The 13,048-nt window shown below is 45.4% G+C and overlaps 1 protein-coding gene across 1 annotated transcript in view; it reads right to left on the bottom strand.

The window, feature by feature from the left end:
* The window catches only part of TMEM192 (transmembrane protein 192), a 41,569-nt gene extending 28,998 nt beyond the window's left edge, over window positions 1-12,571 (bottom strand). The window contains exons 1-2 of the mRNA XM_050791838.1: window positions 12,090-12,571; window positions 1,120-1,266 (exon numbers count right to left, since the gene is read on the bottom strand). Of these exons, the coding sequence (XP_050647795.1) occupies window positions 1,120-1,266; window positions 12,090-12,113 (171 nt within the window). The 5' untranslated portion in view covers window positions 12,114-12,571. The remainder of the gene's footprint in view (window positions 1-1,119; window positions 1,267-12,089) is intronic.
* Window positions 12,572-13,048: the final 477 nt, after the last annotated feature.

The following is a 13,048-nucleotide window of genomic DNA, read 5'->3' as shown; positions in this document are numbered from 1 at the left end:
GTAATTTTGTCATCATACAAAAATTGCACATATTATTCCACTGCAACTTGATTTGTCTGCTAAAACATTATTCCCTAGGTATAAGTAAATTGATAAATTCCTGTGTCAATATATGTAGACTTTTCTGCATCTTTTTTGTAACTGAAAAAGTAATACATGCACATGGTTAAAAAATCAAGCAGTATTCAAAAGTAAACAGTAAATTATATTAGTGTCTCTTCTACCAAGACCCTCAGTCCTCATTACAGAGGCAACTAGGTCCATGAATGCTTCTAGAAATATCTATTATATACAGGAAAACAGGTGCACACCAGCCCTCTCAACTCCCTTTTAAAAACTACAAATAGGACATTCTATACAAAAGGTTGAAAACTTGATTTTTTTTCACTTGACAATGTAATCATGAAGGCTACTCTATGTTAATATACTGTACACCTGTCTACCCCATTCTTAACAGTTGTGTAGCATTTCCTTATATGAATGGGACACACTGTGTCCTGTGGAAGCCAAGTAGTTTGTAGTCTCTTGATATGATAGACAACGTGGCTATTATCAACAATATCTTTACATGTATGCAAATAATATCCACAATGAATTATTTGAAGATGTAAGTAAACGTGTATGTACTTTTTTTTTTTGCCCTCAGGATGACACAGCCCTCAGGATGTCCTAAAAACATGTGCCCTACATTTTATTATTTTTATTTATTTATTTATTTTCTTTTTGAGATGGCGTCTCGCTCTGTCGCCCAGGCTGGAGTGCAGTGGCCGGATCTCAGCTCACTGCAAACTCCGCCTCCCGGGTTCACGCCATTCTCCTGCCTCAGCCTCTTGAGTAGCTGGGACTACAGGCGCCCGCCACCTCGCCCAGCTAGTTTTTTGTATTTTTTAGTAGAGACGGGGTTTCACTGGGTTAGCTGGGATGGTCTCGATCTCCTGACCTCGTGATCCGCCCGTCTCGGCCTCCCAAAGTGCTGGGATTACAGGCTTGAGCCACCGCGCCCGGCCTGTGCCCTACATTTTAAATGTTGATAGATACAGCACAACTGCCCTCTGAAACACTTGTATAATTTTTACAAACATCACCTCTGGATAGGTCCCCTTCTTCTAGCCAACTTACATGAATAAACCACAGAAGATTCACTATGATGACTGTAGGAAGAGGATGGAATCGAGGTCTAAAGTGAGCTTGTAATGAGTGATGTGGGAGAAGCTGGGCATCCAGAAGTGGGTCGTCTTCAATACTCTGGGTGATATCCAAGGAACCCTGGGGCGCAGAAAAACAGAAGCAAGCTATAATCACCACTTTCTAGATTATGTTTCTAAGACAAATCTACTAAACTATAAAACTTTTAAACCATATACAAATTATAGGCAAGAGAACACATTCCCTACCTGAATCCAATTTTTAAAAATTAATTAATTTTTAAAAAATTGTAGAGACATGGCCTCGCTATATTGCCCAGGCTGATCTTGTTTGTTTGTGTTTTGTTTTTTGTTTTTGAGACAGTCTCGTTCTGTCACCCAGGCTGGAGTGCAGAGGCACAATCTAGGCTCACTGCAACCTCTGCCTCCCAGGTTCGAGCAATTCTCCTGCCTCAACCTCCTGAGTAGCTGGGACTACAGGTGTGCACCACCACACCCAGCTAATTGTTTTGTTTTGTTTTGTTTTTTGAGATGGAGTTTCCCTCTTGTTGCCCAGGCTGGAGTGCAGTGGCACAATCTTGGCTCACCGCAACCTCCGCCTCCTGGGTTCAAGCGATTCTCCTGCCTCAGCCTCCTGGGTAGTTGGGATTACAGGCATGCGCCACCACGCCCAGTTTATTTTTTATTTTTAGTAGAGACGGAGTTTCTCCATGTTGGTCAGGCTGGTCGCCAACTCCCGACCTCAGGTGATCTGCCCGCTTCGGTCTCCCAAAGTGCTGGGATTACAAGCATGAGCCACCATGCCTGGCACACACCCTGCTAATTTTTGTATTTTTAGTAGAGACGGGGTTTCACTATGTTGGCCAGGCTGGTCTCAAACTCCTGACCTCAGGTCATCCACCCACCTCAGCCTCCCGAAGTGGTGGGATTACAGGTATCAGTCACAGCACCCAGCCCCAGGCTGGTCTTGAACTCTTGGTTGCAAGTGATCCTTCCATCTTAGCCTCCCAAATTGCTGGGATTACAAGTGCGAGACACCACACCCAGCCTAAAGCCAATTTAAAAAAATACTCTCCTATAAATAACTACTATATACATCTTGGTGAAAACAAGTTTTAAAATGGGTAGAGGAAATCTTAATTATATCTTCATCTCATAAACAAGGTAATATGTAATGAGATTTAAGCAAATCATTTTTCTTCAAGCCTTAAAAACATACATATTGATTTATTTAACATTACCTATATTGTTGAAATAATTACATACAGTTGCAATCGTGTTTTTTTTTTTCTTTTAGATGAAGTCTCACTTTGTTGCCCAGGTTGGAGTGCAGTGGTACAATCTCAGCTCACTGCAACCTCCATCTTCCAGGTTCAAGTGATTCTCCTGCCTCAGTCTCCTGAATAGCTGGGATTACAGGCACCTGCCACCACAGTCAGCTAATTTTTTTGTATTTTTAGTAGATAGGGTTTCACCATGTTGGCCAGGCTGGTCTTGAACTCCTGACCTCAAGTGATTCCCCTGCCTCGGCCTCACAAAGTGCTGGGATTACAGGTGTGAGCCACTGCACCCAGTCCAGTTACAATTTTTAAAGTAAGTTTTATTATGTCTATTTAAGGTATATAACACATTATGGGATACATACAGAGAGTAAAAAGGTTACTATAGTGGAACAAATTAACATATCCAACATCTCACATAGTTATCCACTATTTGTGTTTGTGGCAACAGCAGCTAAAGTCTACTCACTTAGCATGGATCCCACATACAGCACAATTTTATTCCCTATAGTCCTCATGTTGTACATAACTCCAGTAGACTTGCTCATCTTGCATATCTGCTACTTTGTATCCTCTGATCTACATCCCCCCATTTCTTTCCTGGACCCGCTGCCCAAGAGCTGCAGTTCTTAAACTGTCTCTGGTGGTTCCACAACATTTTGAAAAGTTGATGGAGGCTTTATTAAGAGATCTTAGGCCGGGCGCGGTGGCTGAAGCCTGTAATCCCAGCACTTTAGGAGGCCGAGGTGGGCGGATCACGAGGTCAGGAGATCGAGACCATCCTGGCTAACACGGTGAAACCCCATCTCTACTAAAAAATACAAAAAACTAGCTGGGCGAGGTGGCGGGCGCCTGTAGTCCCAGCTACTCGGCAGGCTGAGGCAGGAGAATGGTGTAAACCCAGGAGGCGGAGCTTGCAGTGAGCTGAGATCTGGCCACTGTACTCCAGCCTGGGCAACAGAGTGAGACTCCGTCTCAAAAAAAAAAAAAAAAAAAAAAAAAAGAGTTCTTAAAACAAACTTTCCATTATGATAGAAATAGAATGGAAATTGATCACCCGGATTGGCCCTTGAGGAAACTTAGTTTGTAGATACCAGATTCTCAGTGAAAGCAACTAGAGTTGTAATGTCAGCAAAGTACCCAACAAAGACTTAGTGCGTGAAGGCTGTCACCTAAAAATTTCAGCAAGTCACGTTTAAAGGTATGGTTTTGACAGGAACAGTTCTTCCAGGTCTCTGCTGCATAAAAATGAACCACAACAATCTCTCAATCTCAGACCCTTACTATAAACTATTATGTGTAACACTGTGCCTGGGGTAAAAGAATATAATGTGGTTACATTTTCATTGGGGGAGGTAAGAAATAAAGACATGAACTAAACAACAATATGAGAATACACAATAGAATATAGTACACTGAGATCTAATGACAGCATAGCAATTATAGTTAACAATACTGCATTGTAGGGCTAGGTGAAGTGGCTTATGCCTGTAAGCCCAGCACTTTGGGAGGCTGAGGTGGGCGGATCACCTGAGGTCAGGAGTTCGAGACCAGCCTGGCCAACATGGTAAAACCCTGTCTCTACTAAAAATATAAAAAAATTAGCCAGGCGTGGTAGCACACGCCTGTAATTCCAGCTACTCGGGAGGCTGAGGCAGGAGAATCGCTTGGACCCAGGAGGTGGAGGTTGCAGTAAGCCGAGATTGTGCCACTGCACTCCAGCCTGGGCGACAGAGCAAGACTTCGTCTTAAAAATATGGATATATACTGCATTGTATATACTTTTAATTTGCTAAGAGTATAGATCTTAAGTGTTCTCACCACATGTTAAAAAAAAGAAAAAAGGATATGGTGCGTGGGAAGTACATAATAAGTCAGCAAATGAAAAGCACAGAAGACAATGACAAAAAATTCAGGTCAGTTAATTGCATTACAATGAGACAGAAATGAAGGATTCATGAATAGGATTTGGCTACATAGAATGAGAGCTCTTTATTTTGGAAGAAGTAGGGAGTAGGAAAAATTATGTAAGGGATGGCTGTTGGTTGCTAAGATTACAAAGATAAGGACAGTAATCTGGGGTGTAACCTAGCTCTGGAGTGGGCTCCTCGATTTCCAGTAGCAAGTATTCAACACTGCTCTGCAATTGTTTTCGTTGTTGTTGTTTGGTTTGTTTGTTTGGCTTTTTTTTGAGATGGAGTCTTGCTCTGTTGCCCAGGCTGGAGTGCACTGGCTCAATCTCAGCTCATTGCAACTTCTGCCTCCTGGGTTCAAGCGATTCTCCTGTCTCAGCCTCCTGAGTAGCTAAGATTAAAGGCAAGCGCCACCATGCCCGGCTAATTTTTGTATTTTTAGTAGAGATGGGGTTTCGCCATGTTAGCCAAACTGGTCTCGAAGTCTCGACTTCAGGTGATCCATCTGCTTTGGCCTCCCAAAGTGCTGGGATTACGGGCATGTGCCACCGCGCCTGGCCAACTCTTTTATTCAATGCCTAGATTGCTTCCTGTTTAGTTTACCATAACTCATGGTACGATTCAGATTACTCCTGTTCTCTTCAAGACCCCTCTGCCTCTAGCTCATTCTCAGTCAGCAGATGTTGGAGCCTTGAAATCTACTCTTCCCTTAGCTAACGTCTATGCATTCTTTCATGCTCAGAAGGGGCAATTCCCACCACATGGCCTTTCTGGATACCCCTAATTTGGACTGTGCCACCTCCATGTTTTTCAAAGCATTCTGTGCTTGCCTCTTCTATCATAGTATCCTGTGATGGTCTCTTACTTATCTCTTCCCCACTAGACTTCATTGGACCCATTAACTTTACACCTCTTGTCTTTGTAATCCCAGCACTCAACACTGTCTCATGGTTGTCACTCAGCAAACATTTGCTAGATGAATGAATGAGTGCCCCAAACCTGTCTCCGCAGTATTTTCTAACTCAATTATGATCATCATCAAAGACCTGGGCTAATCAGAAGAGATTATCAGGACATACAGGGGATCAACTGTGACTAAAGGCAGTAAGAGCTTTGGTTAAGGGCAGGCTCCTAAGGGCAAACTGCCTGGATTCAAGCACAAGTTCTACTGCTTTCTAGCTGAGAGCAAGTTACTTCACCTCTCATGCCTCAGTTTCCCCATCTAAAAAGAAGACTAATAATAGCACCTGCTTTGTAGCTCTGTCAGGAATACTAAATGAGTCACTACACATGCAAGTCCTCATAACACTGCCTGACACACAGAGAGTTTTCAATAAGTCTTAGCCACTATTATTTATTAACTCTTTTCTCTTTTTAATATTTTTTAAATTTTAAAATAAAAATCAACAGGGTCTCGCTATGTTGGCCAGGTTGGTCTTGAACTCTTGGCCTCAAGCAATCCTCCCAAGTGGACTCCCAATGTGCTAAGATTACAGCTGTGAGCCATCACACCTGGCCTTTTCATTAACTTACTTTTGACTTGCACCCTGCTGTGGTCTAAATGTTGGTGTCCCACAGTAGTCCCCTGCTTTCCTTTGGGAAGTAATTAAGCCACGAGGGTTCCTTGCTCATAAATGAGATCAGTGCCCTTAGAAAAGAGGCTCAAATGAGCTCCCTTCCACCTTCCACCGTGTGAGGATGCAGCAAGAAGGCGCCATCTTTGAAGCAGAGAGCAACCCCTCCCCAGGGCTCTTGGCATCTTGATCTTGGACTTCCTGATTCTGTGGCTGCCTTAATCTTGGACTTCCTGTCCTCTAGAACTGTGGGCAATGCATTTGCATTTGTAAATTACTCCATTTGTATTTTATTATAGCAACCCAAACAAAGACACTACCCCTATAATCATTACCATTCTATCCACTCAGTGCTGGGACATGATAAAAAGAGAAAAAATTATTACCATTCTAACTCCTAAACCTGTTATTTGCTCTCTATTTTCACTATCTTAGTCCAGGCCCTCCCATTTCTCTTGGCCTTTTACTAGAAGTTTCCAGTCTCCTGGTCTTGGCAATCTCTTTCACTGCTGTCAAAATTCTTCCAAGACAAACATTCATGTTTCTCTCCTCAAAAACTTTGGGTAGCTCCCTGTGATGGTCAATATTAGGAGTCAAATGGATGGTAAAGTATTGTGTGTGAGGAGCCAAACACTTGAGTCAGTGGACTGGGAGAGGAAGACCCACCCTCAATATGGGCGAGCACCATCCAATCAGCTGCCAATGCAGCTAGAACAAAGCACAGAATAGGGGTATAAGCAGCCTCCTGAGTCTTCTGGCTCTCTCTTTCTTTCCTGCCTCAGATGCTCGCTTCCTTTCTTCCTGCCTTTGGACATCAGACTCCAGATTCTTCGGCCTTTGGACTCTGAAACCTGCACCAGCAGCTTGCCTGGGGCTCTCAGGCCTTTGGCTGCCGACTGAAGGCTGCACTGTTGGCTTCCCTGGTTTTGAGGCTTTGGGGCTTAGACTGAGCCACTATCTCCTTCCCTTTCCCCAGCTTGCAGGTGGCCTATCATGGGACTTCACTGTGTAATCTTGTGAGCTAATTCTCCCTAATAAACCCCCTTTTTATATATACATATATCCTATTGGTTCTGTCCCTCTGGATAATCCTATTACAATCCCCAAATCCTCAGGACAAAGTCCAAATTCTTAGTCTGTCGCTTTACAATCTGTCCCCAAGTTACTTCTCAGGATTTTTTTTTTTTCTTTTTTTTTGAGACAGAGTCTTGCTCTGTCCCCCAGGCTGGAGTGCGACAGCATGATCTCAGCTCACTGAAACCTCTGCCTCCTGGGTTCAAACAATTCTCCTGCTTCAGCCTCCCAAGTAGCTGGAATTACAAGCGCCCGACACCTTGTCCAGCTAGTTTTTGTATTTTTAACAGAGACAGGGTTTCACCATGTTGGCCATGCTGGTCTCGAACTCCTGACCTCAAGTGATCCGCCCTCCTCAGCCTCCCAAAGTGCTGGGATTACAGGTGTGAGCCACTGTGCCCAAACTTTTTTTTTTTTTTTTTTAACAGGGTCTCACTCTGTCACCCAGGCTGGAGAACAGTGGCACAATCTCGGCTCACTGCAGCCTCCGTGCCCCCCTCCCCAGGCTCAAGAGCTCCTCCTACCTCAGCCTCATGAGTAGCTGGGACCACATGCACACTCCACTATGCTTGGCTAATTTTTGTATTTTTAGTAGAGACAGGATTTCACCCTGTTGCCCAGGCTGGTCTTGAACTCCTGAACTCAAGCAATCCTTACAGGCCTGAGCCACTGCACCTGGCAAGGATTTGCCTCTCACCATTTCCCTCCTTCCTGGTGCTGTCTGCTTATGATACCTATCTTTCACGAAACACTTTCTATCTCTATACCAGCTCTACTTGTTCCTCCCCCCACCTGTCAAACGCTTGTCCCAGCAAAACCGCCTTCTCCGTGATGCCATTTTAACATTCCCAGCCCCAGCACCATTCCTACTGCACTCTTAATCTGACATTGCAGTTTTCATCTATACAAGTTTGAGCTGGGTCTACTTTGTATCTTCCATGTCTCTATTTAACTTCTAAATACATAGAAGACATTTATAATAATGTTTAATGTCCACATGCTATTTCTAGCATATGTCATGTCTGAACCAGTTTCAGTGGACTCAGTACAGCTCACAGTTTCCTGCCTCTTGGCATGCCTTGTCATTTTTTACTGGATGCCAGATATTGCAAATTTTACCTCTGTGGGTGCTGGACATTTTCTGTATTCCTTTTTTTTTTTTGAGACAGAGTCTCGCTCTGTCACCCAGGCTGGAGTGCAGTGGTGTAATCTCGGCTCACTGCAAGCTCTGCCTCCCACATTCATGCCATTCTCCTGCCTCAGCCTCCCGAGTAGCTGGGACTACAGGCACCTGCCACCACGCCCGGCTAATTTTTTGTATTTTTAGTAGAGACAGGGTTTCACCGTGTTAGCCAGGATGGTCTCGATCTCCTGACATTGTGATCTGCCCACCTTGGCCTTCCAAAGTGCTGGGATTACGGGCGTGAGCCACCGCGCCTGGCCATTTTCTGTGTTTCTGTATTTGTGAACTTTGTTCTGGAGTGCAGTGAAGTCACCTGGAAACAGTCTTGCTGTTAAGAAATTAGGTGGGCTTCATCTAAGGTTAATTATACTCCACTACTGAGGCAAGACCTTTCTGAGTACTCTACCTACATGCTCTGTGAATTACGAGGGTTCTGTCTGGCTGGTGGGTGAAATAGGCAGTATTCTTGGCCCTGTATTGAAAAACTGTTCCTTCCAATCCTTTTAGGTGGTTCTTTACGAGGCCTCCAAGAGCTTCCTCATGCCCTGATTAGCACTCTACTGGATGCCTAGTAGGGGTGGGGACAGGGGCTCCCGTGCAGACCTTCAGTTCCCCCTCTTTGTAGCTCTCTCTTCTCTGGCTGCTCTGTCTTGTGAACTCTAGTTACTTCAATCTCCTAGATCCTCAACTTAGAGGTCTGCTGGGCTCTGCCTGGCTTCCCCCTTCATTGTCACAACCTGCACACTCTTTCAAGGCAGTAAGCCGGGGCAGTGATAGGGTTCATAGCATTTGTTTCCCATCTCTGATATTGCTTACCCTTCGTCGTCTGATGTCCGGTATCTCACAAAGTGTTGTATCATATGTTGTATCAGTTTTTCGGTTGTTTCAGGCAGAATGGTAGATCTATTCCCAGTTACTCCATGTTGGCTGGGAATGGAAGTCCCTACTGAACTCTGTTACATCTGTGTTATAACCTACCGTATTAAGCACATGGCATTGAAATTGTCAGAATAAAATGTGCTTTACAAGGGCAAAGACTCTTTTATATTATGTCCTTTGTGCTTTTAACACTTGATACATAGCAGGTGCTAAAGTGTTCAATATGTGTGTTGAGAGAATGAAAGACTGCTCAACTTCCTTGTATGCTTCAGACCTGGGACATTTTTATTTATTTATTTACTTTTGGGACAGAATTTCACTCTTGTTGCCCAGGCTGGAGTGCAATGGTGTGATCTTGGCTCACTGCAACCTCTGCCTCCCAGGTTCAAGCGATTCTCCTGCCTCAGCCTCCCGACAGGTTGGGATTACAGGCACGTGCCACCATGCCCGGGTAATTTTTGTATTTTTAGTAGGTACTGGGTTTCGCCATGTTGGCTAGGCTGGTCTCAAACTCCTGACCTCAGGTGATCCGCCCACCTCAGCCTCCCAAAGTGCTGGGATTACAGGCGTGAGCCACCGCACCTGGCCAGACCTGGGACATTTAAACAAAGCTAACATTGAAACCTTCACTATAAGACAATAATCTACTTTATTTCCTACTATATTACTTTCATGCACCCTCTTCTCTCGCCTAAATGAGCTTTCTATAGAGTCCTACAAATATCCTCCCCTATCTTTTTTCAGAATTCTATGCATCTTTCAAGGTCTTAACCAAGTTTATGTTCTCTATAAAACTGGCCCTGTTAAGTGTTTTCCTTCTGCTTTAAACTCCTATAAAACATATTGCCCATAATACTCATTTGGAATATTTCTTACGCTGCCTTATATTGTTTTCCTTTTCATGTGTGTATCTTTTGTTTTTCCTAACTACACTGAAGGAGTTGGGGACTATACTATGGTTCTTCTCTATGTCACTTAGGAGTATTTACTTTCCAATGAATCCTATAGGAAATATGCAGCATAACCATATAAACAGCACCCAGTCATTCTATGAACTTACCATCTGCAAGTGAAGGCTGAGGGGAAGAGGACTCCTGAAGTCAAATGTTTTTTCCATTTCCATTATTAACTACATATATCCGTTGTTTTTGCCCACATGGTACCTATTCCCTCTTCTGTGACAGTAACTCTATTTCCTTTGAGGACCCACTGTCTACTTCTGCATTAAGTCTTAGTGGAAACATCCTTCAATACCCTTCCTCCTCCTCTGGTCTAGGAGTGGTCATGGAACGAAAAACAGTTGGGTGAATCCAACTCTCTCCATGAACAGTAAAAGAAAGATCATGAGGTCAGGTGCAGTGGCTCACGCCTGTAATCTCAGCACTTTGGGAGGTCAAGGCAGGCGGATCACCTGAGGCCGGGAGTTCGAGACCAGCCTGACCAAAATGGAGAAACCCCGTCTCTACTAAAAATACAAAATTAGCCAGGTATGGTGGCGCATGTCTGTAATCCCAGCTACTTGGGAGGCTGAGGCAGGAGAATCACTTGAACCCGGGAGGCGGAAGTTGCAGTGAGCCGAGATCGCACCATTGCACTCCAACCTGGGCAACAAGGGCGAAACTCCATACAAAAAAAGAAGAAAGATCATGGTTTAGGCAGATTCATTCCAGGGTAGACCCTGAAAAGGACTCCTGTCACTTCAGTGCCTTGAGATGCCCTTGTTTGGGTCCTTTCAGAGGCCTTGGCATATACTCGCCCTATAGCCTTTCAAATAAATCATTTTCTTAAATTAGTCAGAGTTGGTTTCACTGCCTGCAAACAATGAATCCTTACTAACACAAAGTCTTTGACTCAACTCATTTAAGTATCTGTAACTAAGGCATGGTCCAGAATTTTTAGCTTTTCCCTGAAGGCTAGAAATCATGTCTACGAAATACCAAAAGCAGGCAACTTACTCAGATCTAAAGTGACTCCAATATGTGGTTGGTGGCAAAACATTAATCTCTAATTAATTTTTATTTATTTTTATTTTTGAGACAGAGTCTCACTCTGTCGCCCAGGCTGGAGTGCAGTGATGCGATCTTGGCTCACTGCAATCTCTGATCTCTGCCTTCTGGGTTCAAGCGATTCTCCTGCCTCCCCGGTATCTGGGATTACAGGCCCCCACCACCACACCTGGCTGATTTTTGTATTTTTAGTGGAGACGGGGTTTTGCCATGTTGGTCAGACTGGTCTCAAACTCCTGACTTCGGGTAATCTGCCTGCCTCAGCCTCTCAAAGTGCTGGGATTACAGGCATGAGTCTCCCAGACCACCCCCAGTCTCCAGTGTTTGAGGAAGCAGATTTCTAGTACTGTATGCATCCTACAACTAAAAGCTACAGATCCAAGAACCCTAGAGCAGCTTAGCATCAACCAAGAAGCACTTACTGCATGTGTTTTTCTAAGAGTCTCTCATTTTCCTCTTACGTATTCGTTTTTTTCCATACATTGTCAGCTCATGAAGCTCAGCCTTAAAAACTCAGAAACAATGAATTTTGCTTTAAATATATAGGAGTCTCAAATCTACTTACAGGTCTTACAGTTAATTTTCCATTTTCTCAACTGGAAAAAATAGAAAATTTTAGTTTCATTAGAAATTGTTTGGTCTTTATTTCATCAAGATTCACTGCACAAGAATCTAAGCTACCGAAGTGCTGGAACTGTTTCGTGTTTCTCTTCCTTTTCCTGATGCAGCTCATTCAGTGACAGGATCACAGTAATATTCCTACTAATTTATTAACCCAAATTAGTGCTTTAATATAACTGTCAACTTTGCATTTCTCAAGAGGAAAAATTTTATTACTTTCCAGTGGAAACTCCAGTTAATTCTGGGCATACATACATGTTTCCCCTAAAAACACCTTATGATACTGAAGCAAAGAAATAAGATTTTTGTAATTATGTTACCATTCTGTACTATACACGCTGTAAACTAGGCCACTGGTTTTTTTGGTAATCTGGTTTGAATCTATCAAAGATTTAAAAACCTCTGCATTCCTACCATGCTAAATTCAAAACAGCACATGACACTTTTTCTCTCGTATGGGTTTCCAGGCGATGATAGCCACAGGTCTGCGGGACGCTGGCGCCCGGCCCGAGCGTCGCTGTCACTCCAAGTCCACAGCCTCTAGAGCCAAGGCAAGGGACCCCACCAGGAAGGGAGATTCGCCCCCTGCGCCCCTGGGGCGTCCGAGCGGAACCCAGTGGCCCAGCTCCCAGAGACTCGCGGGGAGGAAAGGCTGTCAGGCCAGGCGCGCATCACGTGAAGCTGCCAGTTCCGGGATCAAAGACGTAACCCGCACGTGGGCTGGGCGCCAGCCTGGGACCCCCAGAGCCGCGCGCCCACCGCCCAGGACCCCACCCCAGCCTCCACCAGGAAAATTAGCCCGGAGTTAGCGTGTCGCGGATCCCAAGGGCGCCGGCGCCCTCCCATAGCCCCGCGCCCAGGCCTCCCCGGCACAGGCGGCGCCCCCTCCCGCCGCGGCCGCACTCGCCAAGGGTGGCTTCCCTCTTTGAGTCTCCGCCCCGTGCGCCCCGGCACAGGAAAAAGGGGATTCCGGGGCCAGCCGCCCGCCACCTCCGTGCACTCACGTCCTCCATCCTGCCCCCCGCCGCCATTTCCCGACGCCGGAGGCCGAAGCCCCGGCCAGCCCGGCCTCTCCACCGGGACCTAGAAGCCCCTGGCCGCGAAAATTGCCACCTTCTGGGACCTGCCAGGCCCCGCCCCAGACACACCCCCTCCTGCGTCCGTCCCGCCTCCGGCTGGCCCATCCCCGCCCCCTTAGCTCCGATTGGCTGAGATGGTGGGAGGGGCGTGCCGGCCCAGAAGACCTGGACTGTGGGTGCTGGCCACCGCCTGAACCACTTCGGTCCCTGGGGCTTCTGGCCGCAGCGGCTCGGTGCGCTCTTACCCAGAGACCTGGGCATTAAAGGATGCCTTCCTAGTCCAAGAATTTAACT

This window comes from Macaca thibetana, chromosome 5, assembly GCF_024542745.1.
Source record: "Macaca thibetana thibetana isolate TM-01 chromosome 5, ASM2454274v1, whole genome shotgun sequence".
NCBI lineage: Eukaryota > Metazoa > Chordata > Mammalia > Primates > Cercopithecidae > Macaca > Macaca thibetana.
The sequence above is the reverse complement of the archived record's forward strand: the minus strand, read 5'-3'. Positions and strand labels throughout refer to the sequence as shown.